At 33.4% G+C, this 22630-nt stretch overlaps 4 protein-coding genes across 5 annotated transcripts; 1 reads left to right on the top strand and 3 right to left on the bottom strand.

Annotated features, from left to right (window-relative positions):
• The first annotated feature begins 5770 nt into the window (after positions 1–5770).
• On the top strand, positions 5771–9003 carry LOC105952784 (putative E3 ubiquitin-protein ligase XBAT31). The gene is made up of 8 exons (XM_088823779.1): positions 5771–6267; positions 6453–6512; positions 6667–6738; positions 6839–6960; positions 7041–7181; positions 7246–7353; positions 7455–7704; positions 8464–9003. The coding sequence occupies exons 1-8, from the start codon at positions 6085–6087 to the stop codon at positions 8851–8853; spliced, it is 1326 nt and encodes a 441-aa protein (XP_088679905.1). The 5' UTR covers positions 5771–6084; the 3' UTR covers positions 8854–9003.
• A 187-nt stretch (positions 9004–9190) lies between these two features.
• LOC105952785 (60S ribosomal protein L36) lies at positions 9191–10925 on the bottom strand. 2 transcript variants are annotated; one of them, XM_012976364.2, is made up of 3 exons: positions 10810–10925; positions 10536–10685; positions 9191–9841 (listed from the first exon to the last, which is right to left on the bottom strand). In XM_012976364.2, the coding sequence occupies exons 1-3, from the start codon at positions 10822–10824 to the stop codon at positions 9404–9406; spliced, it is 603 nt and encodes a 200-aa protein (XP_012831818.2). In that variant the 5' UTR covers positions 10825–10925; the 3' UTR covers positions 9191–9403. The 2 variants fall into 2 exon arrangements, with proteins under 2 accessions (XP_012831818.2, XP_088679906.1); XM_088823780.1 differs by having other exon boundaries at positions 10536–10688; positions 10816–10893.
• A 1705-nt stretch (positions 10926–12630) lies between these two features.
• LOC105952951 (peptide transporter family protein) lies at positions 12631–15003 on the bottom strand. The gene is made up of 5 exons (XM_012976552.2): positions 14320–15003; positions 14003–14060; positions 13792–13909; positions 13581–13698; positions 12631–13054 (listed from the first exon to the last, which is right to left on the bottom strand). The coding sequence occupies exons 1-5, from the start codon at positions 14845–14847 to the stop codon at positions 13001–13003; spliced, it is 876 nt and encodes a 291-aa protein (XP_012832006.2). The 5' UTR covers positions 14848–15003; the 3' UTR covers positions 12631–13000.
• Positions 15004–16993: 1990 nt separating this feature from the next.
• LOC105952953 (cyclin-dependent kinase inhibitor SMR3-like protein) lies at positions 16994–18125 on the bottom strand. Its single transcript, XM_088824495.1, has 2 exons — positions 17912–18125; positions 16994–17674 (listed from the first exon to the last, which is right to left on the bottom strand). Exon 2 carries the CDS (start codon positions 17640–17642, stop codon positions 17184–17186), a length of 459 nt encoding a protein of 152 aa, XP_088680621.1. The 5' UTR covers positions 17643–17674; positions 17912–18125; the 3' UTR covers positions 16994–17183.
• Positions 18126–22630: the final 4505 nt, after the last annotated feature.

The raw sequence follows: 22630 nt of genomic DNA, 5'->3' as shown, positions 1-22630 counted from the left end.
TTTACCACGGTTAAATCCATGTAGAGCCAGTTTTTTTATATATAAGGGTTTATTTAATTAACACAACATTGCCAATATATTCAGGCTATATATATATACATGATGTAATTAAACAGGTTGGATAAATGTCTGTGCATGACCTCAGGATGATCATTGTATGCATGGTATTAGTAGAATCACAAATTAAATGAAATAATTAATAATCTATATAGTTAGCTCCAATGCTACCTACCTATATACATTAATGAATATTGTAACCGAAATAACTATTAATTAATCTTGAGCGTTTAATCAGAATATCTAGGAAGAGGTTATAAGTTGCATTTTCACTTCCCAATAACTTCGTCTCACTGTGAGAGAGTAGAGAGGGAGAGATCTAGAGAGAGAGAGAGAGATACGTGGAGAACTTTTGAATATTATGTAGAGATGATCGATGATGACGATTAAGGTACAAACCTCGAGAGATTGGACAAAAGTCTCAAAAGACGACCCGACCCTGAAGCAGAACTACTCATCAATTTCATGCTGTAAATATATATATCATTCCTTATTCCAATAATAATTCCTAACCCCCAAAAAAAGTGTTCAACAACGTAACAATTAAAGCAAAAAAAAAGTTAGTTAGAGAAGAGAATCCTCGATTTCTGTTCTGCAAGAATAATCACGTAAAGACTGCAGTACTGCACACCATTTATAGAGTGTTATATAGTACTGATGATTGATGTCTTGAACACAACAAGCCCAAGATATGTTATGAGAGATCTAGAGAGAGAGAGAGAGCTAGAGAGAGAGAGGGGTTCCTTATGTACTGATACGATGATAGATCTGTTGTAATTAATTTACTTTTAAAAATTGTAGTAATATTGATCATGTTTTTGACAGAACAACGTTACCGGTTACTGTGTTGTTAATTGTGGCTGTTATAGGATGAAATAATAGTACTGATAATAATAATAATAATAATAATAATAATAATAATAATATAATTAGGCATCTCTTTGTCCATTAATTGTATAGGTTAATTGAGAGCAAGAAGCTAGTAGTGTGGTTGTGGTTCGTACAAGTGGAATATTTCCTCATCTTATAACAACAACTGATCAACCAAATTAAACGAATCTTTTTATTTGGTATTAATATTATTATTTCATGCACTTTTGTAAGAATCAATCAAAGCCTGCTCCTTACCATAAACGAATAAAGTTACTACCACCCTCCCACCTCACCACCACCACCACCACCACACATTAATTAATTAACCCAATTAGTATTTATAACATTAATTACCAGAGTAAAATAGTATATATTTGGACACTTTATATATGCATGGGGGTAATTATATATATTGCAATTTGGCCTAATCATTTTTATACTAGCTATATGTACTAATTAGAACACTGATTACGTACGTTGGAATGTTGGGCTCGGAAATTCAAGCCAGGTCTTGCTATTTGCTCAATAAATTCCTATATTAATCTACACACACACTGACACACAATACTGGTGTGGTGTGTGTACAGAAGGCCATGCAGCTTTAGTTTTTCGCTTTTTACAACGTTCTTTGTAATAATAAATTAAAAATATTGGTGAAAATTAATATAGATACAGAGAGTGTAATACTATATAACAATAAGTAGTGGTAAAGTGTAAGAGATATATTGAGATTCCAAATAATATATAGGTCATTGTTCTCACGTTGCCCCTCATCTCATAAAACATGTGTCCCTCGAATCTGATTCATCAAATCATCATGTAATCGATCGAATATTCTACTAGTAATTACTATATTTTACTTTTAACAATCAGTTAAAGCTGCATTTCACAATTAAATTTTGATTTCATTTCTCGAAAAGTTAATTTTATTAAATATTTCTTTCTAATTAATGAAAATATTGAATTATTAATTTTGAGCCAATAGATGATTACCGGCCAAGGAGATGAACTTATATAATTAGTTAAAGTTGGGATGGGGCTCCACCAATTGCATCAAAAGCGAAGATGATTTTCCATACAAACAAAGGGGCACTCTACTTTTTAGTTTACTATAGTATATTCTATTAAATTTATTCTTAACTGTTTTTTTTTAGCAAGGAAAAATATTTATATATTAATAATAACTGGCATTTTATAATTTTAATCCAACATTATTGGCAAATTGATGAAACGAGAAAGCGAAAGATTATATTCAAAATCACAAGAGGATAATTTGAGGTACTCTTTTTGGCTGGTTATCTATGACTAATGGTATTTAATCAACAAAGGCAAAAGCTATCTAGTCTTTGTTGATAGGCATGTTTCCAGCATCCTATGTTTCCCTTCTTCTCCTTTCGACTTACGTATGGCAAACGGGCGGGTATGGGGCGGGTCTTGCAATCCATGTCCCTGCCCCCCCCCCTCTAGAATTCCACATCCCGTCAAAATCCCCAGATTCTATGAATTTGGATCCGCGGACTCGCCCGGTAAAATCCCAACGGGTACTCGCCCCTCTAAATTCTCAATTATTTATTTATTTTTATTATTATTTTAATATAAACGCAATCTACTTATAATTTAATGACTTATGTCAAAAAATAAATCAACAAAGTATAAATTTGACTTCATATCTCATACAAAATCCCATAAATTAAAAATATACATCATGTTTTAACAAATAATTATTAAATATATATAAATAATATATGTAAGGCGGGTGCGGTGCGGGTCCACGGAGTGGGTACATACATACAAACCCATCCCATCCCCAACTCGTAAAAAAAAATTGTCAATCCCCATCCCCGCCCCATATTTTTTTAGGCCAGATAATACTTGGAAATGTAGGGTTGGGGCGGGTCGAGAATCCATCGGGCGGGCCAAATTGTCATCCTAATTTCAACTCCACACGTTTATTAGGCCAACTAATTGCTTTTAAATTAACTCAATATCTAAGTAGGGATCTCAAACAGAACATAAATAAAAGCCCAAAAAAAGAATTGGTGCAATTATTTTTAGGTCAATTTGACAATAATGGGACATTAGTTATACAATAGATCACATAACTAATTAATTATACTTCTTTTTCATGCTTTTGGTAGTGCGTTGTCGTTTTGTTAATGCAAAAAAACAAAAAAATCGTGGGAATGAATTGATTGTGGAATAATAATATGCGTGAACGAGTAAACGCTCAAGCCATATCGTCCACTTGTTGTTTAGTGGTTTGGTGTTATTTTCGTGGTCGTTCTCAATCTCTACATGCATGCATTTTATATTATTTGCGTCGTGATCCCATGCACTATCCATCTCGCTTGCGTACGTGAACAACCACTTTGTTTTTCCCTTTTTTATTATTTATTATTTTTTTATTTATTATTTATTTATAATTATTATTATTATTATTTTATTTTTTATTATTATTATTATTACTAGTTGACGTGGAAGGTCAACAAAGTCAAAGCCACATTCGTATAATATTCAATTGGGCTTCACCCTTTTCACACTCAGCTGGGCCCAATGGACTACAGTCATTTAATTAAAGTATTAATCACTTGATGGATTGAAGTTATTTTTTCCTTACATTGCAAGTAAAATGATTTTTAGGGCAAATTATGGCTACTAGGCGGTAAAATATAATTACAAAAAAACTCTCTCTTGTTTGTATAATTATAACCAATCTATAACTATGTATTGTCTTACATATTTATCTTTACAAATTTACCTAGGGGTGGTCATTCGGTCGGTAAACCGATTTAATCAAACCGAACGAAAATTTGTACATGCCGACTACCGAACCAAACCCTAAACGGTATGAAATTTTGGTGTACCGTAATTTCTGTAAATATGAAAGGTGTTTTTTGTAATTTGACCTTACATCAGGGGTTAGTCGTAATTTGCCCCTTTTTTTAAATATTAAATTATTATTTTTCGTTATTATATAAGCAAGATCTAGATAATAATATGAATGGACCAAAATCGAATGACTTTAACTGAAGGCTATGGGACCATTGCAAATTGGGAACAATTTCTGCCTTTTTCTTTTCTTGATTGCATAGTGACGTAGCCATTGGACCACGTGTACTATATATATTTTTTTCTTTTTTGTCCACGTGTACAACCAGTCCCACCAAAATATTTATGCAATAATGAATGCTAAATATATAAAATAAAACTGCTGCTTTTCTTAATAGCAAAGGAGAACAAAAGACGCCACAAACTTTTTTGACACAAAGTCGTTGTATATTCAACCACGCTTAATATAGTTAAAGCAAATATTTTTTTTTTCTTTTTTTGTTTACTTCTTCGTTAAGTGTCTTCTACGTATCTTCGGTTATTTCTATGATACGTCCAGTGAACATTATACCTGGTGATTGTTTACCGTTGATCTATACATACCAATGTAGGTGCGTATTTGTGCGTATATGAATGTCAAAGATCTATCCAATGTCGCATATAATAGAATAGACCCATATTTTCGATGACGTTTGACTTGAATAAATATTTATGAACAAATTACTTGCAAAAAATTAATAACTTCAGCCCAACAAAATAATTATATAAAGTTTGGGCGAGAGTCCAATTGGAAACACCCATTTATGGTGATCTCGGCCCATGGAACAACCCAACTATGTATTCGGATCTATATGGCTTCTAGAAGTTTATTCTTTTATTATTAATTTGAAATTTTATATTTGGTCTAGTTTTATATAATAAAATATCCAAAGGGATTATGAACCAAACATCGTGAAAATGAACCGAGTTGGAATTGGTCCTCAAAAATTTTGTCGAGTTCGAGCTCCAACTCCAGTTCATCGAACTTGTAGACTTGTAGTTTTGAAATTGGAAAACTATTATATAATATAGGGTAAATTACAAACACCCCCTGAGGTATGGTCAAATTACAAAAACCCCCCTCTTGTTTGGATAATTACATCTACCCCCTCAACTATAATTTTTTCTTACACCTCCACCCTTATAGTGCCAAATTCAACATAATCATCTAGATTCCGTGAAATGTGCTCTAGTTTGTACTCATTTTGTGTAAAAATACAGTTTTCGATGCACCACAAACTGATATATACAAGCTAAAAATCACGTATTATGATCATTTTGCTTCATAATGTAGAGTTTGAATGGGATAATACGGGTACAAAAGTGATAATATTCCATATAATCTCGAAGATTCCACTAAATTTTAGGAGTTGAGGGGGTGGTTGTAATTATCCAAACAAGAGGGGTGTTTTTGTAATTTGACCATACATCAGGGGTGTTTGTAATTTACACTATAATATATATACACACACATGGTTTTATTAGTTTAATTATGTTTGATTTAAAAGAAAGATATTTGTGTGGAGGAGTCAATGGGCAAAGCATCAAAGTCAAGTCTGCAGTCTGGATCTAAAACCAATTTGTCAAACAACTTCTGCTATTAATTCCATTCATTAATTAGGCCCTATTTTTTGACGTTTGTCACAGCAGCCAGAATTTTCTTCTTTTCTTTTTTGGAATAACAAAATAATATTATTTGATTGGAGAGATTAGTCTTTATTAACAGAATAATAGGGCTTTCTTTGACTTTTGATATTTTTAATAAATTGTCGAGGGTCGACACACAAATATTATGTTATCATGTATCATGCCTCGTATTACCTTTGAATGGGGATTTTTTTTTTTTTTTTTTTTGGATGTTCTGGAGTTTGATAAAATAATAACAATTAGATTATTTATTTTATTTTAAGTAATCTTACCAAACTAGGCCTTAAGAGTAGAATCAAATTGGAAAGCAGACATGAATAAACCCGAAATATTATAGAATTTCCATAAATTAAGGGAATAGAATCTAGCATTTAACTCGAGATTAGCCTAATCACAAAAGTTCCTACTTTTTTAACATTGATCTCCAAATTGCCCGAAAAGCTGCCCGAACATTCACCAACCAGGCAAAGTGAACTGCCCGAAATCCCTTCCGGTCAGTCCGAATTCCAAACATCACTTCTACTTTTGATTACTTCTGTTCCCCACCACGATTCCATCATTTCCTCCAACCACCACCACCACGACGCTACACCTCCTCCGCCGTGGTGGGTGGCGCGTGGAATCGAATCAGTTCATATAATGGGGCAGGGGCTGAGCTGCAGCGAGTACGAAGTGAGCGAACTCTTCACGAACGCTGTTCAAAACGGAGAGCTCGACGCCGTTGTAGCAATGGCGGACAAATACCCAAATTTGCTTTCGCTTAAAACTCCTCACGGCGGGCTCTCCGCCCTTCACTTGGCGGCTGCTAATGGCCGGATCGAGGTCTGATTTTTTTTTTTTTTTTTTTTTTTTGTGATCTTGTTGATTTTGTATTTTGTTATAACTCGCTTTCTCGATTAGCCTTTATATATATATATATATATATATATATATATATATATATATATATATATATATATATATATATATATATATATATATATAATGGTGGATTTTGCATATCGTAGGTTCTTTCAATGCTTTTGGATCGATTTGAAAATCCAGATATATTGAATCGACACAAACAGGTCAGTGAATATGAATAATGTTTTTTTTTTTGTAATTTTTATGTTTTTTTTTTTAAATATTAATTTGATTAAAAAAAATGCAGTCTTGTTAATTATTAGCTCAGGTATTTGTCTTGTTTGGTTTACTAAAATTTGTGGGTTGTGATTGGCTTAGACTCCATTGATGTTAGCTGCTTTGCATGGAAAGATTTCCTGCGTCGAAACGCTGATTCAAGCCGGAGCTAATGTACGATAATCATCAATATAATCAATCGATCTTCTATATGTATATATATACGCGAATATGCGTAATTTGATGATGGATATTTTGGTGGTGAATTTTTCAGATTTTGTTGTTTGATACGTTATATGGGAGAACATGTTTGCATTATGCAGCTTACTATGGTCATTCGGATTGCCTCAAATCGATTCTTTCCGCCGCTAATTCCACCACTGTTGCTCAATCTTGGTAATCGTTTTTTTCGGTTTTTTTTTTGTGTGTGTCTCTTTCTTTTTGTTGTAAGTTTTTGATTGGATGGAATTTTGCAGGGGATTTTCAAGATTTGTTAATATAAGAGATGGAAGTGGTGCAACCCCGTTACACTTGGCAGCCCGTCAAAAACGAACCGAGTGTGTTCACATTCTGTTAACCAGCGGTGCTCTCGTTTCTGCTTCCACTGGTGGATATAGGTATTCTTTTTTTAATATTTTTTTTATCAATTAAAAAAAGTGATAATGAAGATGTAATTTGCAGCTATCCAGGTAGTACACCACTGCATCTAGCTGCGCGTGGAGGCTCGTTGGACTGTGTTCGTGAATTGCTTTCTTGGGGTGCCGATCGTCTTCAAAGAGATTCTTCCGGGTAAAAAAAGTTTTTAAGATTAGTAAAAAAAAGATTATTCGATTGGTTTGATTAATTTTCAAGATTAGTGAAAAATGGATTCTTGGATGGACTGTTTGCAGGCGAATACCTTACATGGTTGCAATGAAGCACAAAAACGAGACGTGTGCGGCTTTATTAAACCCTTTGGCACCAGAGCCACTAACTTGGCCTTCACCATTGAAGTTTATTAGTGAGCTCAATCCCGATGCAAAAGCCTTGCTCGAGAAAGCCCTAATCGAAGCCAATAAAAACAGAGAAAAGGCAATCTTGATGGACACACCTTCTCGATTACCATTCTCAAGTTCTGTTGACATTGTTGATGAATCCGAGGTATGAAAAAATCCGACCTAAGATAGTTTTGAATTTTGAAAAATAGCTGTTCAAAGGGTTTGTTCGAAATTGATCATAATTTTCAAGAACAACGACACTTACCTTTTTGTTTCGTGATAAGAATAGGGTTGCCTAGGGTGGAAGTCAGACTGATCGACTAGAATTTGCACTTACCTAGGGTAAAACTAATTCCTATTTAATCTGTTCCAAAAAAGGGGAAATCGAAAAATAAAAATTTCGGAGATTGAAATGAAAAAAACTTATTCCAAAATCTGAAATTTTCGGATCTAAATCGGCGGGATTCTGAAAATTCTAATTTTTGGTAACTCCAAATGTAAAATGCATTAATTTTGATATTATAAGTGTAAATTTCAGGGAAAAACGGAATTTTTCAGGATTATTTTCGGATTGGAAATCGGAATCTCATATGTATTCCAATTCCAATCCAAGCAATTTAAGAAAGATCGGTAATTGGAAGTTTAATTCGGAAAACTTCGTATTAGAAATCGAAGTTTCATGTATATACATATTCTAATTCCAATCCAAAATTTTTGGAAAAATCAAAATTTTAGGAATTCAGAATGTAAAATATTGTTCCAAAATTGGAAATTTTTGGATCATAATCGAAGGGAATAAGAAATCCCGTTCCAATTTATGCCCCCTACATAGTTACTGCACAACATGGTATTGGTTTTCTAATTAGCAAATGATGTGATGTTTAATAAAAGCAACAAGACTGTGACACTTGTTGTATGACAGGCGGGAGATGCTGAGCTGTGCTGCATTTGCTTCGAGCACGCTTGCACGATAGAGGTGCAAAACTGCGGGCATCAAATGTGCGCACAGTGCATTTTAGCAATCTGCTGTCACAGCAAACCCAATTCTTCGAGTGCTGCCAAGAATATCCCGGTGTGCCCGTTTTGTCGAAGCAGCATCGCTCGACTAGTCGTTGCCAGGAGCAAAATAGAGGACGAGATTGAGGTGGAGGTGGGCCCCACAAAGACAAGAAAAACGAGAAAATCATTTAATCTGGGCGAGTGCAGCAGCAGCTTTAAGGGTTTGTCGTCTTTGGGTTCGTTCGGGAGATTGGGTAGAAGTTCCGGAAGAGTTGCTGCGGAATGTGACGACGTGTTTGATAAGAATTTATAATTTTGATCTAGTTCGGATTCAGTTAAATTTCGTGGGATTAATTTCCCGATTATTCCGGCTTAATAAAAGCTCGAATTTAGTGAAAATGTCAATTATTTTGTAATGTACTTAGATATGATGATTCTCTACTGATCAGCTGTTTGGGTTTAACCATGGATCACTTCTTATTTACTCTGTGTGTGTGTGTGTGTGTGTGAGAGAGAGAGAGAGAGAGAGAGAGAGAGAGAGAGAGAGAGAGAGAGAGAGAGAGAGAGAGAGAGAGAGAGAGAGAGAGAGAGAGAGAGAGAGAGAGAGAGAGAGAGAGAGAGAGAGAGAGAGAGAGAGAGAGAGAGAGAGATGAACAGTAATTAAATGCTTAACAGAAGAATTAGGGCAGGCACGTGGAGAATCTTTACAAAGACATCACCATAATTAATGCAGGTGCTATGTATTCACTACTTTTGACCTTAATTAAAAAGATTATACTATTACTCATCAAACTTCAACACAACTGGAGAAGCTGTTAAAAGAAATAAAAATAATTTAATAATCAAATGTTAAATTTAGATGATTAATGAGTAAGATTGCCACACAAACACGAGAGAAGCAACGGGGGTTCCTCCTCGTTCGAGTCAATACAACCCCTCGATCGAGGCAGCTGAGGTGGTGGTGGAGGAGCAATTCGCCCTTCAACAAATAAAGAATTCGGATCCAAAACACGAGAAAAATCATCAGGCCTACCGTAATTGCTAACGCCACCCCTTCTTTCCGCTTCAAGAAAGTGGCCGAGCGAAGGGGCATTGTTGTTATTGTTGTTCATGCTCACGGCATCTGTACTTAGCCTTGAGCACAGTGATAGAAACCATGTTCTTGTTTTATAGTTCCTTTTGTTACGAATCGGTTCGGTCGTTCTTCCTCTATTCGACCTTCTAGAAAGTTCTAGAATGCTCGAAATACCGATTAGGCTACCCAATGTGATACTCTTGTCATGGAAGAAAGAACCAGTTGACTGCAACATATGAACAAACATTAACATATATTATGTTGTCACACCCCATACATTTAATTTTATTTTTTTAATTATTAAATTGTAAAGGGTACCCGAAAATTAAAAGAAAAATGAATTGAAAGCAAGATGATTTAGGGGCATGTGAAAAGATTAAAGTGGATGCACTCCTTTCAACTTTTGTTAGTAAACATAAGCATATGAATTGGTCTGAATCTGACATATACTGAACATGAAACATGCATATAAACAATTCATACACTTATAACTTTTTCAGAGCAATGTTTCTCCTTTAGCTCCACTATTGATGCAGTAACTATCAAACACCATTCACAGAGAAAGAAAAAAAAATTAAATAATAATTCTTATCTTTGTTATTTTGTAGCCAAATACAAGAAGAGTGAAATGACTATTTTGCCCTTGGGGGGAAAAAACACATAATTTGAGATAAAAATGGCATCTTTATCTATGTCTTCTACAGAGACGCATACTCTTCTTGCAGCCAAATACAAGAAGATGAAATGACTATTTTGCCCTTGAGGAAAAAAAAGATGTAATTTGAGATAAAAATGGCATCTTTATCCATGTCTTCTACAGATGATCAAGAAAACAAACATTTAAGTTATTTTTTCCCAAAAAAGAAATGGTGAGTTTATCAATTAATGAACTGTGATTAAGGAAAAACTAATTAAATTACCTCAGTATCAAGATCAGAAGAAGAATCAGAGGAAGAAACAGGGGAGGCAGTGAGTAAAGTATTGAAGGAAAGAGAGCCGTTGACTTCACGATTTCTGACCAGCCCAACTCTCACATTGAGCGGTTGCAGCCCCAACGGCCACCCCTCTTCCTGCATATATATATATACATACACATATACACAGATATTCAATCAATGTAATAAAATCCAAAAACACACACTCAGTGCGTGTGTTTGTGTGTGAGAGAGAAGACAAGAGAAGAGGAGAGTGTACCTGTTGTTGAGCCATAGATTTTCTTCTTCGTGGTTAGTGAGATATGGTGGGGAGGGAAAAGTAGTCAAGTTTTTAACGAAGGAGAGAGGGAGCAAATATTACTTACTGTCATTTTCCTATATACATTGTCGCTATTTTTAGTTTATTTTTTATTATTTTTTTCTTATAAAAGAATATTAAATACTAAGAAGAATATTACACACTTTTCGTTCCTTTTTCTCTCAATATATTAATGGATGGGGACGTTTGATGTTTCATGTAGACAGAGATGGTGGCCTCAAAATTAATTTTATTTTTTTTATTTCAATTGTGAAATAAATAATATGTTAAAATAATAATTATGGCTCTTGTAAAAGAATTGATTTAATTTTAAATTTAAATCAAATTTCATATACATTAAACTCAGTTTAAAAGTTGTTCTTACTAATTAGCCTAAAATTACGGTGTGTGGAATATGGGTTGTATTGTAATCAAGTGCTACCATCTATGCAAGGGTTTCTTAATTCAACCTTTTCCCAAAAAAATTAAAAATAAAATAGTAATGGTGGGGAAAAATTAGTGGTATGAGAATTGAGATGCACTAACAAATACAAGAAAAGTTGGAGGGCTAAATGACAAATATAGCAGATAATGAAGGAATCCCAGTTTGACTGAAACAAAGAATTTCGTTAGCCTAAAGATTCCCCTTTAGCCCAAATCAAACAACTAAATGTCATTATGTGTTTTAAGTAAGTAAGTCCCTCTTTAAACAAAAATTTACATTGAAAAATAAAACATTGAATAATCGAACCATATAAAAAATATAAATATAAATATATATAATAAAAAAATAAAAAATAAAAATAGGGAAAACCGCATTTTGGTAAGACGACAATACAGCAGCATTATTACATCTTGTGGATAAGATAAATAGATAATGTACGAATATAAGACCCTTTTTAGGTGTCTACACCTCCCACTTAAGAAATTACATTTATACTAGTATGTTTAGATTAACATAAATTACATTTTATTAGTGTAACAATCTATAATGCAAAATCCCATATTAAATTCGGTATACAAAAATGACGTACGATCTATGTATTTACCAAGCAAGATGCACGTGAAATGCATAGACCAATCACAATTTAGAATTTAAAAAGTGTCAATTAATAAGGAAATATGATTTTTACTTTTATTTTTTTTATTTCAATTATTTATTTAAGCAAGGGAGCGAAGACTATGGAAGACATTAATGGGACATCGTACCGTCCCTTTACTACACAAAGATCCAATTTTAACAAGCTGTAGTGTCGGTGTGATTAATGATGTTAATTACAGGGGAATCTAGTTAACAAAAAAAAAATTCAAAAGTTTCCTAAAATTAAAAATAATAATAATAATAATAATCCGAAGTAATCATAATGTTATTTCTAATAATAATTAAAAAAAAAAAGTAGTCAAAACTATATGGGGTGTGGGGTCCATTGCACCATTCTTCGAGGCTCCCACAAATTATTGTACACCAACACCACTCACAGTTCACAAAAGATTATCACTTATTTCTATTTTTAGCACACTGTATACCAGAGAAATCAAGATATTAAACATAATTTATGTGAGGGCAATTCAGTAAATTCAGATAACAAAAGCTCGACCTCGAGGTTTCTATGAGCTCGAGCAATTTTTAGTTGTTCGACTAGAACTCGGCTCGTTCATTCTCCTATACGAAATAAATAAATAAATAACTATATCCAAATATGCTACACATTTTATATCAGTAATTTAAGTTCTTTAGAAAGAATAAGAAGCTATTATTCTCACCACGTTAATCAGACAATATTAGCCCACAAAGAGTGTCTTTTGCTTGCACCATAATTAAAGAACGAAAATGTCGATGTTTTCACCTTTACACATAATATTTTGATACATTTGAGTACAATTAATAATGACAGATTATGCAAGGTGGCATACTTTACGAAAGTATGTCGAAATTTTCAGGCCGAGGTTTTTTTTCTTTTTCTTTGACAACACCTACACGAATGAAGAGCCATTCTTTGAGAAAAAATGTATTAAAGACACAACGATTTGTTGTGCATTTAGTTTACATACGAGTATCTTTCCCTCTACTGTGGTGGGAAGAGAAGATTTATAAATTTGCTCCGAATGTGTACTTTTACGAAGTTCAATCATGCATATTTTTCTGCCTGTTTTACCCCTGAACATGCCTTGCGCCAGGCCGATACTCTCCAATTCCAAGCAGGTCCTGCAAATATTTACAATGGACGTATAAAAATTTGCACAGAAATTGTCCACGTGGAATAAGGCTGGGAATTAAGGCTAAGGCTTAGGCACCAACAGTATCTAGACAACTTTTCTGTCCTAGATAAGGTGAAGGACCATATCTCGGCATCTTTTATGCTTCTATGTTGCTTTAAGAGACGGGAAAATTCAATGAATGTTTTTTCTCCAAATCCATATAATGAATTTTACTTTTACCGTCCCTAAAATATTTCACCGACCGAATTCGTTTTGTCCAAGAACCGTAACCATTCACATAACTACCAATTCACGTAAGCTAATCAAGTGTTTTACTGTTTTAGCATCACAACCATTCAAATGAAGTTCAGTGGTGGCATTCAATTTACTGATTAAAATGAAAATCATCTGAGTTGATAACAAGTTTACATTTTAAGCTTTCTATGATTAATTTGCATACGCGGAATTTTTTAAACTTTATATGATTAATAGTTATTTTTTAAGGAGGCACAATTTTATAAAGAAATACAAACCTGGCATGCCCTATTTTTTGCTCTAGTTTCTGCTGTGCTAGGAATATCATGATTTGGTTTCATAAACTTTTTCTCCCGTCGTTCACACGAACCCCATCCATCTGAAAACCGCCCACCCCTAGGGCACAAAAAAAAACAAGAAAATTCATACTAAGCAAAGAATTGGTTAGACGAAAATTCAGTATATTGTAATATCAAACAGAGAGCATACTGCATGTATGCACGAACAATAAACTCAGCACGCTGAACATTGTGGTTCTCGTCGAATTTGATGGTCTTGTCTTTAATTTCAAAAGATAGGTTGAAGTAAAATGCTATCTTCCTCCATCCTGTTGTCCACACGTAACTCAAGTTACAGTTACAGCCCGAAATTTGCCAAACGATTTATTTGGGGAAAATCGAAATACGAGCTAGAAATATACCTGTCTTCTTAATGTATGCATTCCCAGATATCATGGTGTAATCACTTTTCTCCAGTATCTGTCCAGAAGTTATTTAATTCAATAAAAAAAAAAAAATTACCAAAGCAAAACGGAAGTGTTACTGACACAATTCAAAATTCTATTGAGGTGGGAAATTAGTTTGATTAACAACAGGTGGTTTTCATGTTCTAGGTTAAAAGAGAACGAAATAGCACAGATCCAACAATGTAAGGGGTTTTTACAAATTCGAAATTAATTAATCAGCACAACAAATTGCAGCATGAAAAACATTTAAGGAAAAATTGTGTAAACCTTACCGCCATAGCTGCATTTTGGTACTCCTTGAACAGAGAAACAGACGGAAATGGACCGGCCAAACTGTGAGTCAACTCAGTTTTCTCACAACTCACCGTCGACGAATTAGGACTGTGGTAACTCGTCATTGCAAAATTCATCGACTCCGGCGAATTGGTAACATACGCCGAGGGATTGGTTGGGGTGCGGGGAACGTGCTTCACCACCATCATTTGTGGAGGACTGGAATCGGGGACGCGCGGCGAGTTGGTGGTGGTTCTGGCAATCTTGTGCGGGCGGTGATTCTGCACCACCTCGCCGTCGGGGCTAGGGTTGTAATTATAGCGGTGGTTGGGGAATTTTTGTTCGGGGGAGGTGATGGGAAATGCAATTGGGGTCAGGTGTTTGTTGCGGGTTTTGGGAGTGGTGATGGAGGCGGAGGCGGAGGAGGAGGACGAAAGTGAGGCGGCGGCGGCGGAGTCGATCACCGCCCATAAAGCGGCGTCGTCTAGATCCTTATCGTCGACGGTGTAGGCGAATGGCGAATTCATTTAACTCCGATTTGAGCTCTTCTTCTCTAGGATGCCGGCTGGTGAGAGTGGTGGAGAAGCCGCGCGTTGGGTGGATTTGAATTTGAAATATCTTAAACGACGCCGTTTTGTTGATTCAGGAGGGTTTTCCGATGGGCCTGAATATTTACTTTTGGGCTGTGTTATTATTTTGGGGTTGTGTGTGTTTTAAATCCATTTCTATTTTGTTATCTTTTTTGTATCGATAAAATAAAAAAATAGATATTTCCGAATTTTGGAAAAATAATTATATTAATTAAAAAACCCAAGAATAAATATCCTAATACTGATATTAATATCGATATGAATATTTATACTAATACTAATACTAATATTAATATTAATATTAATCATCATCGTAACATTAATCATAATACTGATGATTTTACACCACACAATGTGTGTGATGTCGTGTTTAGAGAATCTTATGTGGCCAATTTAGTGAACTGTTATCACTTAAATTAATTTCTAGAAAACACGTTTTTAGTAGCCTGCATTGTGTGGTTGTGCTCTCAATACTCTGCCTTTCAGTAATCTTTTCCCCCACAATAATAGGGGAAGAAAAATATTTACCCCCACATGAAAGCGATGTGAGATATTACATTATTTCTCTACAAAAAATATTTCTTTATTTTTTATTTTTTATTTTTTTATTTTTTTATTTTTAGTTTTTAGTTAAATCAGTTCAATTTTCGTCTCTAAATTCACACACACACAAAAAAAAGGTGCAGATAGTCATCATAATGATCAATAAGTAATTATTTAAACATCGAAATTATTCTGTAACTATGTGACAATAATAAATGTAAAATACTAATTTGAGTTTCGGAGGGTTTTCCATTAGGCATTAATTTAAATAACGAAATTTGATAAGTGAAAAAGTAAAAAAGTGGTCCTTTTATTTATTTGAATATTTTGGTGTGGACCAAAAACATTAAACATAAGGACACGATAAAATTAGGCTTGTTCCTTTTGGGCCCATATATATTCCCTAAAATGGAATCTATACAAGTGACAAAATGCTTTGGCAGTTGAAACAATGCACATTAATTTGTAATAACTTCTTATGTTTAGGCCCAAAAGAACTCTTGATTTCTCTACCTATCAATATTAAATTAATTTTATTTTTGTTTTGGGAATTCTGAATATAACTTTTCATATAAAGTCAATTTAACAAAAGGGGATTTGGGATTGAAAAGTTCATTCGTAGATATATGTTGAATGTTTGGTTATAGATTATGCAAGACCCGGAAACCATTTACAATCTGATTTCGATTTTCCACATTTTGACTAACACCAGATCACATATGTATTCATGTTGATATGTGTAAACTGTATACTATCAATCAATACACGAATTTTGAGAATTCTACGGTACATGTCAAATTAGCATTTGGTGTATTGCGGAGAGAATTCGAGGTCGACGAGCTGTGGTAGTTGGCAAACCCGAGCTGCTCAACATGCTTTGTCGATTGCAGAGTCTCGAATGGATGAAATTCGATTATTCTTTACCAAACTGCGGTAATTTTTTTTATTTAATTAAATGAGAACCTCAACCCACAAATCACGGATGCATTTATCAATCAATTGATTCTTGACCAATATAATACTCTCAAAAAAATATGATGCCTGGACCTCCACTGGTCTTATACTAGGAAACCAATAGGTTTTCGAGGTGTTTAAGGTTTAATTTATATTAATATTCTCGTGAATAATGTACCTTAAAATTTGTATATAATGTATGACATAAACATTAAAATAAGTTGGACTTGGTTTTATCGAGGCCAAGGCAAACATCCTTCTATGTTGATTACAAATTTAATAAATAAATCAGTATTATTTATTTATCTCTTTTCGTATTATATATTTTGTGAAGATGCACATCGTCTTATATAGCATAAATTTAACATTTGTAAACATAATTTTTTTCAAGCAATTATGCAACTAAATTAATTCCAGCCACATGCATAAATCATATATGATATGTTACACATAAATCAAACTTTTATATTTGTGTAGATCGAAAATTTTAAAATAATAAAAACCAGAAATTAAATTTAAATTTTTGAATTTCCAATTCATTTAATTCCACATCAAGAACGAATATGAATGCGTGATCACGATACCATAGATTGAAACGATTTTTTTTTCTTCTTCTTTCATGTATTAAATCATTTATAATTTCAAGAAGCAATTACAAATATTTTAGATAGAAATTAAAAATTAAAAAAAAAAAAAAAAACATTTTTACGTTACATTTTTTTTTTAATTTCGTACCATGTGTATAATGGAGATCGGCGAGTCGAAAATACTCCGATTTACAACGACGATTCTTCATCGTCTTTTCGAGCTTTCTTGGATTCCCGCTCCACTGAATCATCGTCATTCGTCCGGAAAATAGATTCGATCTCCGGCGACATATCCAATTGTAGCCTCCGGCGAGCTCCCGGCGGCGATTCCGCCTTCCTCTTCGATTTCGACGACTGCGGCCGCGTTTTTCTCGGCGCCGGCGGACACTCCGTGATCGCCGGAATCCTGTGATCGGAGGACGTCGGAGTTTTAAACCCGTCGTCATCTTCCGCCACCGCATCAATCTCCTCCGCCGATTCCCTCAACGAAACCCTAGCCTTATCCGTTATCCTCTTTAATTTCTCAATTTCTTTTTCTTCCTCAGCTGCCGTTTCTGTAATCTCCGGCTCAATTTCCGGACAAGAACAGCCCGAATCTCCGACGGCGAATCTCGGGCTGTAATTACCACCGTCTTCCGATGACGTCATCCTCCTCAGATACGAAGAAAACCGGTTGATTTCTGAGCACATGAGGAATACAATTCACGGAGAGAGAGAGAGAGAGAGAGAGAGAGGAAGGACAAAAATCATCAGCTAACCATCTTCTTCTTCTCTCTCCTTTTTCCTTTTTGCTATTAATTTTGCGAAGGGATTTATCAGATTTTTTTTGTATTTTTTCTTTCTGGGACAGATTTGATGAGAAATTAAGAAGAGAGAGAAAGTGAAAAAAAACGGAGTTAGAGAGAGAAAGAGAGTACTGTTAGTGAAGGTGGAGGCGTTGAAGCAGTAGTGTATTTGGGCGAAGGATCCGATGTACACTAACTCTCATAATCCTATTTTACCTTTTCTCACTAATTAAATCTGTCCCCCTCTTTCTCTCTCCTCTCACTCTCTCTCTCTCACACATACACACAGTAACAAAGCACATATTTACACACACACAATTATTTTATTTTTTCATATTATTTAATTGGCAAGTTTAGCCAATTACTAATGCAGATATAATTTTTTTTTTGGGTTTATTTAATATTTAAAAATGTACACACTTTGATGCAACCTAAGCACGTGGCTTGCTATGGGGCCATTACTTTTCCTGATGTTTAACACACAAATCCTTTTTCTCGTGATATTTCGTACACAACACATGATTTCTCGTCTTCCTTTTTTTTAATTATTTTTGGATGAATTTCATTGGTTTGTTTTAGAAGCCATTGATATAAGAGTGTCACTGTAAGAAAGTTGTGGTTCAATTTTGCCTGTTTTATTTGTGAAGAAAAACCACCATAAATCATATTCATAATCAAATTATGAAATTAGATAATTTCTTGTTAAATTAATTTAATGTTTAATAAAACGTATAGATTATTAATTATGTAATTGAAGCAATATTTTAGTGAGCAGGAAATTAAAAGGTATGTAGATTATTAAAACTCAGTAGTTCAAAGGACAGTAGATTCTGTGGACCTTTGGGGTTAATTTTTATTAATTACGTGCATTAGTAATAAATATTATATTTCAATTAACTTAAATTGTATTCAATACATAAGATCCTGAATTGCTGTAAATAATAAAATATATCATGACAATTTAGCAGTCTTGAATTATCAAAAATTTAGAATTTAATATATATAATATTCATTGTTAAGGGTAATTAGTCAACCTTTTTTTTTCTTAACAGAAGTCAACCTCTGTTTGTAAACTACTAAGTACTAACGATTATATTACAATAACAATAATAAAAATCAAAATCAAAATTATGATAATAAGAAATAAATTTCTATATCCTATTTTTCTATATTAAATAAAATAAAGTTTGGGGGAATCTGACGTTATGCTAGTCTAATCTTATGATTGGATTTTTGTGTAGATAATAGATTGTCTGAATATAGGGGTATGTCTCGTGTCTGGACGTGAATTTGGATTTTTCGAAAAGATAACTAATTTATTTATTTTGCTCCAAAAACATTAAAAAAAAATTATTAATGTGAGGTGAAAAATATTTATATGAAAATAACAAAAAAATAAAAAATCAGTGGATCTATTCCGGCCAGCACTCATTATAAAATTGAGTTAAATCCAAGGCATCATATGTACATGCCACGTGGATGCATTATGACTTTTTGAGATGCCTATTTTAGGATTTTTCGATTTCATTTTTTGGGATATTTTATTTTGAGAATTTAATAGTAAGAAATTTCTTAATGGGTTTAATGGAGATTATTACAAGAAAATTGGAGGAATATGATTGGTCAATGGCTAAATGCTACAGATTTCAGTAACTGCGTACGGCATCGTTTGGTAGGGGTCAATACTAATTGTAATTATGATCATTAAATTACAATAATTGAAGCAGATGAAAGGTTCAATTCCAGAGTTTTAATTATGCAAAATAGTTGATGGTAAACCTCCTTCCAAATCTAACTCCGTTGAATGCCGTCAAGTTCACCTAATTCCGATCTTTCGTCGGAGAAGATGAATTAGACACACGGAAAATGCAAATAGAAAGAGTGAATTTGAAAGAGAGTATAAAATAGTTATCGATTGATGTTGAAAGTCCATCTAATCCCGATATTTGAATCTTCTTTTTCCAACGACTCTTCTTCAGCTAGCTACATATGCCTTACATGTTCAGATGAGTTGGCGAGCTCGTCAGTCGCCACTCTCAGGGTATCGTTTAGCAAACTAGGTACTAACGAGCTTTTTTCTGACGAACTTCTAAAGAGACCTTGTCTTTGACGCATATTGGGCTGGTGGGCCCAATAAATCTCTTTCAGCACATATATTATTTAATAAGCCCAATATGGAGAGTTTGCCTCAAGCTTGTCAAATTGGCCCATCGATAGTTTATCAATACATCATTTCCAAATTAATTTTAAAAATATAAACTAGGTTAGGTAATATTTTAAAAGCCCAATGGCCTAAAATTGTTCTATTTATTAATATTAAAGAGGTCTAAATTTTTGTTTTAATGTATTAAATTTAAGTTAAAGAGGGCCTAATTTTTCATGCATTTACTTTATTACACATGTTAAGTTTTATGGTTTTACAATCCACAAATATTATCACTATATCTTGCAAATTTACTTGAAGATATAGATACAATTTCACAAATAAAAAAATATTAAAAAATAATTACAAATTGTATAAATTGTTTTCCTCATCAAACAAACATTGCAAACCAATTTTATTTTTTAATTGAACATTTTTAGTCGTTTTGCAATAAAGATAGTAAAGCTGTGGAACAGTTAGTTGAATTTTAGTTGGAACAGAAAATGGTTGCGGCTGTCAAATTTAATGCTAGTCAATAATATAATTAATAGTTAATTAATTAATAATTAATAAATGGTCCTTCCCACACTTCTTCACATGGTGGTTTCAAATATACAAACATTGATGGATAAAGAGAAGCTAATTAACCCCTATTTATTCACAGAGTTGAAAGAATCTTTAATTTGTACCTAATTTACGTGTTTGGTCACGTAATTATTCTTAAATCTTTGTTGGGGTGGGGGTAAGTAACATAGGATTCCAATTCCAAATCCAAAGATTTGGTAATCCATCTTATCTTATCCACATTTCACACAAATCTAATCAATTATATGTCTACTATTTGGTATCAAGGTCATCATGATATATAAGAAGTGTTATAAATTATATACTATATGAAGTTATTTAAATTTCCTACGTTATATAAATTATTCGGTCGAACTCGTCTTACAGGGTCTGTTCGATGCATTTTTATATGGGGGCAACTATTTTAAATCCCAACTTTTGCTTACTTGAATACTATCAAGTTTAAAACCAAAATTGAGTACATATTTATCAGTTTTTTCTTACTTTAATACCAAAATAAAAAGAAAAGTACAAAAACACCCTTTCATACAAAATATCAATTATATCAATTTTTTTTAGAAATTACCTATTCAAAAACCAAATAAAAAAAAAAAAAACCCTTTGTTGTAAAAAAAAAAAAAAACCTCCACCATTTCTTCTCCTCTCCAACCCTCACCGCCGCCGACGCCGCTGAACGCCGCCGAACGCCACCGTACGTGCTTGTAACTGCCGCGACAACCCAATTAAACCCTATCTTTTTCATCTTCTTAAATCCTCCAAAACATCTCCAAACTCAAAAAATCAAAACCTCACAAAACTTATAAAATGGAGTTATAAGACAATAATATGGTAGTATATGTGGAAAGAGAAGCCATTAAGGTAAGTATCGATGTCTTTTTTGAGCTTCGAAGTCGATTTTGAAGTTTTTTTTTTTTGAAACCCGTCGGCAATTTTCGACACATACAGGTCGATTTTTTGGTCAATTTTCGACACCAACGTGTCGAAAAAAAAAAAAAAAAAAAAAAAAATTTCGACACCTACCTGTCGAAAATTCTCCAATTTTCGACAGGTAGGTGTCGAAAAAATACTGTTGGTAAAAAAAAAAAAAAAAAAAAAATTTTTTTTTTTTTTTTTTTTTTACCAATAGTGTTTTTCGACACCTACCTGTCGAAAATTGGAGAATTTTCGACAGGTAGGTGTCGAAATTTGTTTTTTTTTCTTTTTTTTCGACACGTTGGTGTCGAAAATTGACCAAAAAATCGACCTGTATGTGTCGAAAATTGCCGGCGGGTTTCAAAAAAAAAAAACTTCAAAATCGACTTCGAAGCTCAAAAAAGACATCGATACTTACCTTAATGTGTTCTCCTTTCATATATACTACCATATTATTGTCATATAACTCAATTTTATACGTTTTGTGAGGTTTTAATTTCTTTAGTTTTGAGATTTTTTAGAAGGGTTTGTTGGGAGATTTTTTAGAAGGGTTTGTTGTGAGGAAGATTTTTTAGAAGGGTTTTTGGGGAGGGAGAAGAAGGAGGTGGAGAATGAGGGAAATGGTTTTTTTGAGTTTTTGATTATTTGGTATTTAAGAAAGAAAAATAGTATTTGTAATATTTTTTTGGTTTTAATTTCATTAAGGGTATTAAAGTAATTTACAATTAATTATTTATTTTTTATTTTTTTGGTATTCAAGTAAGCAAAAGTTGGGATTTGAAATAGTGATCCCCTTTTTATATTTCTCTTGTGGTTTGTAGGAAATTGAACAAACACATAAACTACAGTTCCTTTTTTAAAATTAAATAAAAGGGTAAAATACATTTACACCCTTGACATGTGTTAAAATAATTTTAGAGTCCCTATAGTATCTGTAATTACAATCACCTTAAACATTGTTAGAAACCCTAACGGAATAATACATTGGATAAGTTTTTCCGTTAGGGTTCTAACGGATTATTAATTTCAGGCAGTGCTGGACACAACATAGAGCTAACGGGTGACACGATTCTCCTACATTCCATAAATCTTTATTATTTTATATAAAATTTATAAATTTACGTATCTGATAACATTAACGACCCCACAGGAAATAAATATAGTGCATATCGATCGCCAGTACATGAAATCTTAGCTCCGCTTATTGGTTT

This window comes from Erythranthe guttata, chromosome 10 (assembly GCF_056151865.1).
Source record: "Erythranthe guttata isolate IM_541 chromosome 10, IM_541, whole genome shotgun sequence".
NCBI lineage: Eukaryota > Viridiplantae > Streptophyta > Magnoliopsida > Lamiales > Phrymaceae > Erythranthe > Erythranthe guttata.
Note: the sequence above shows the minus strand (reverse complement) of the source record. Positions and strands in the feature narration are given on the sequence as shown.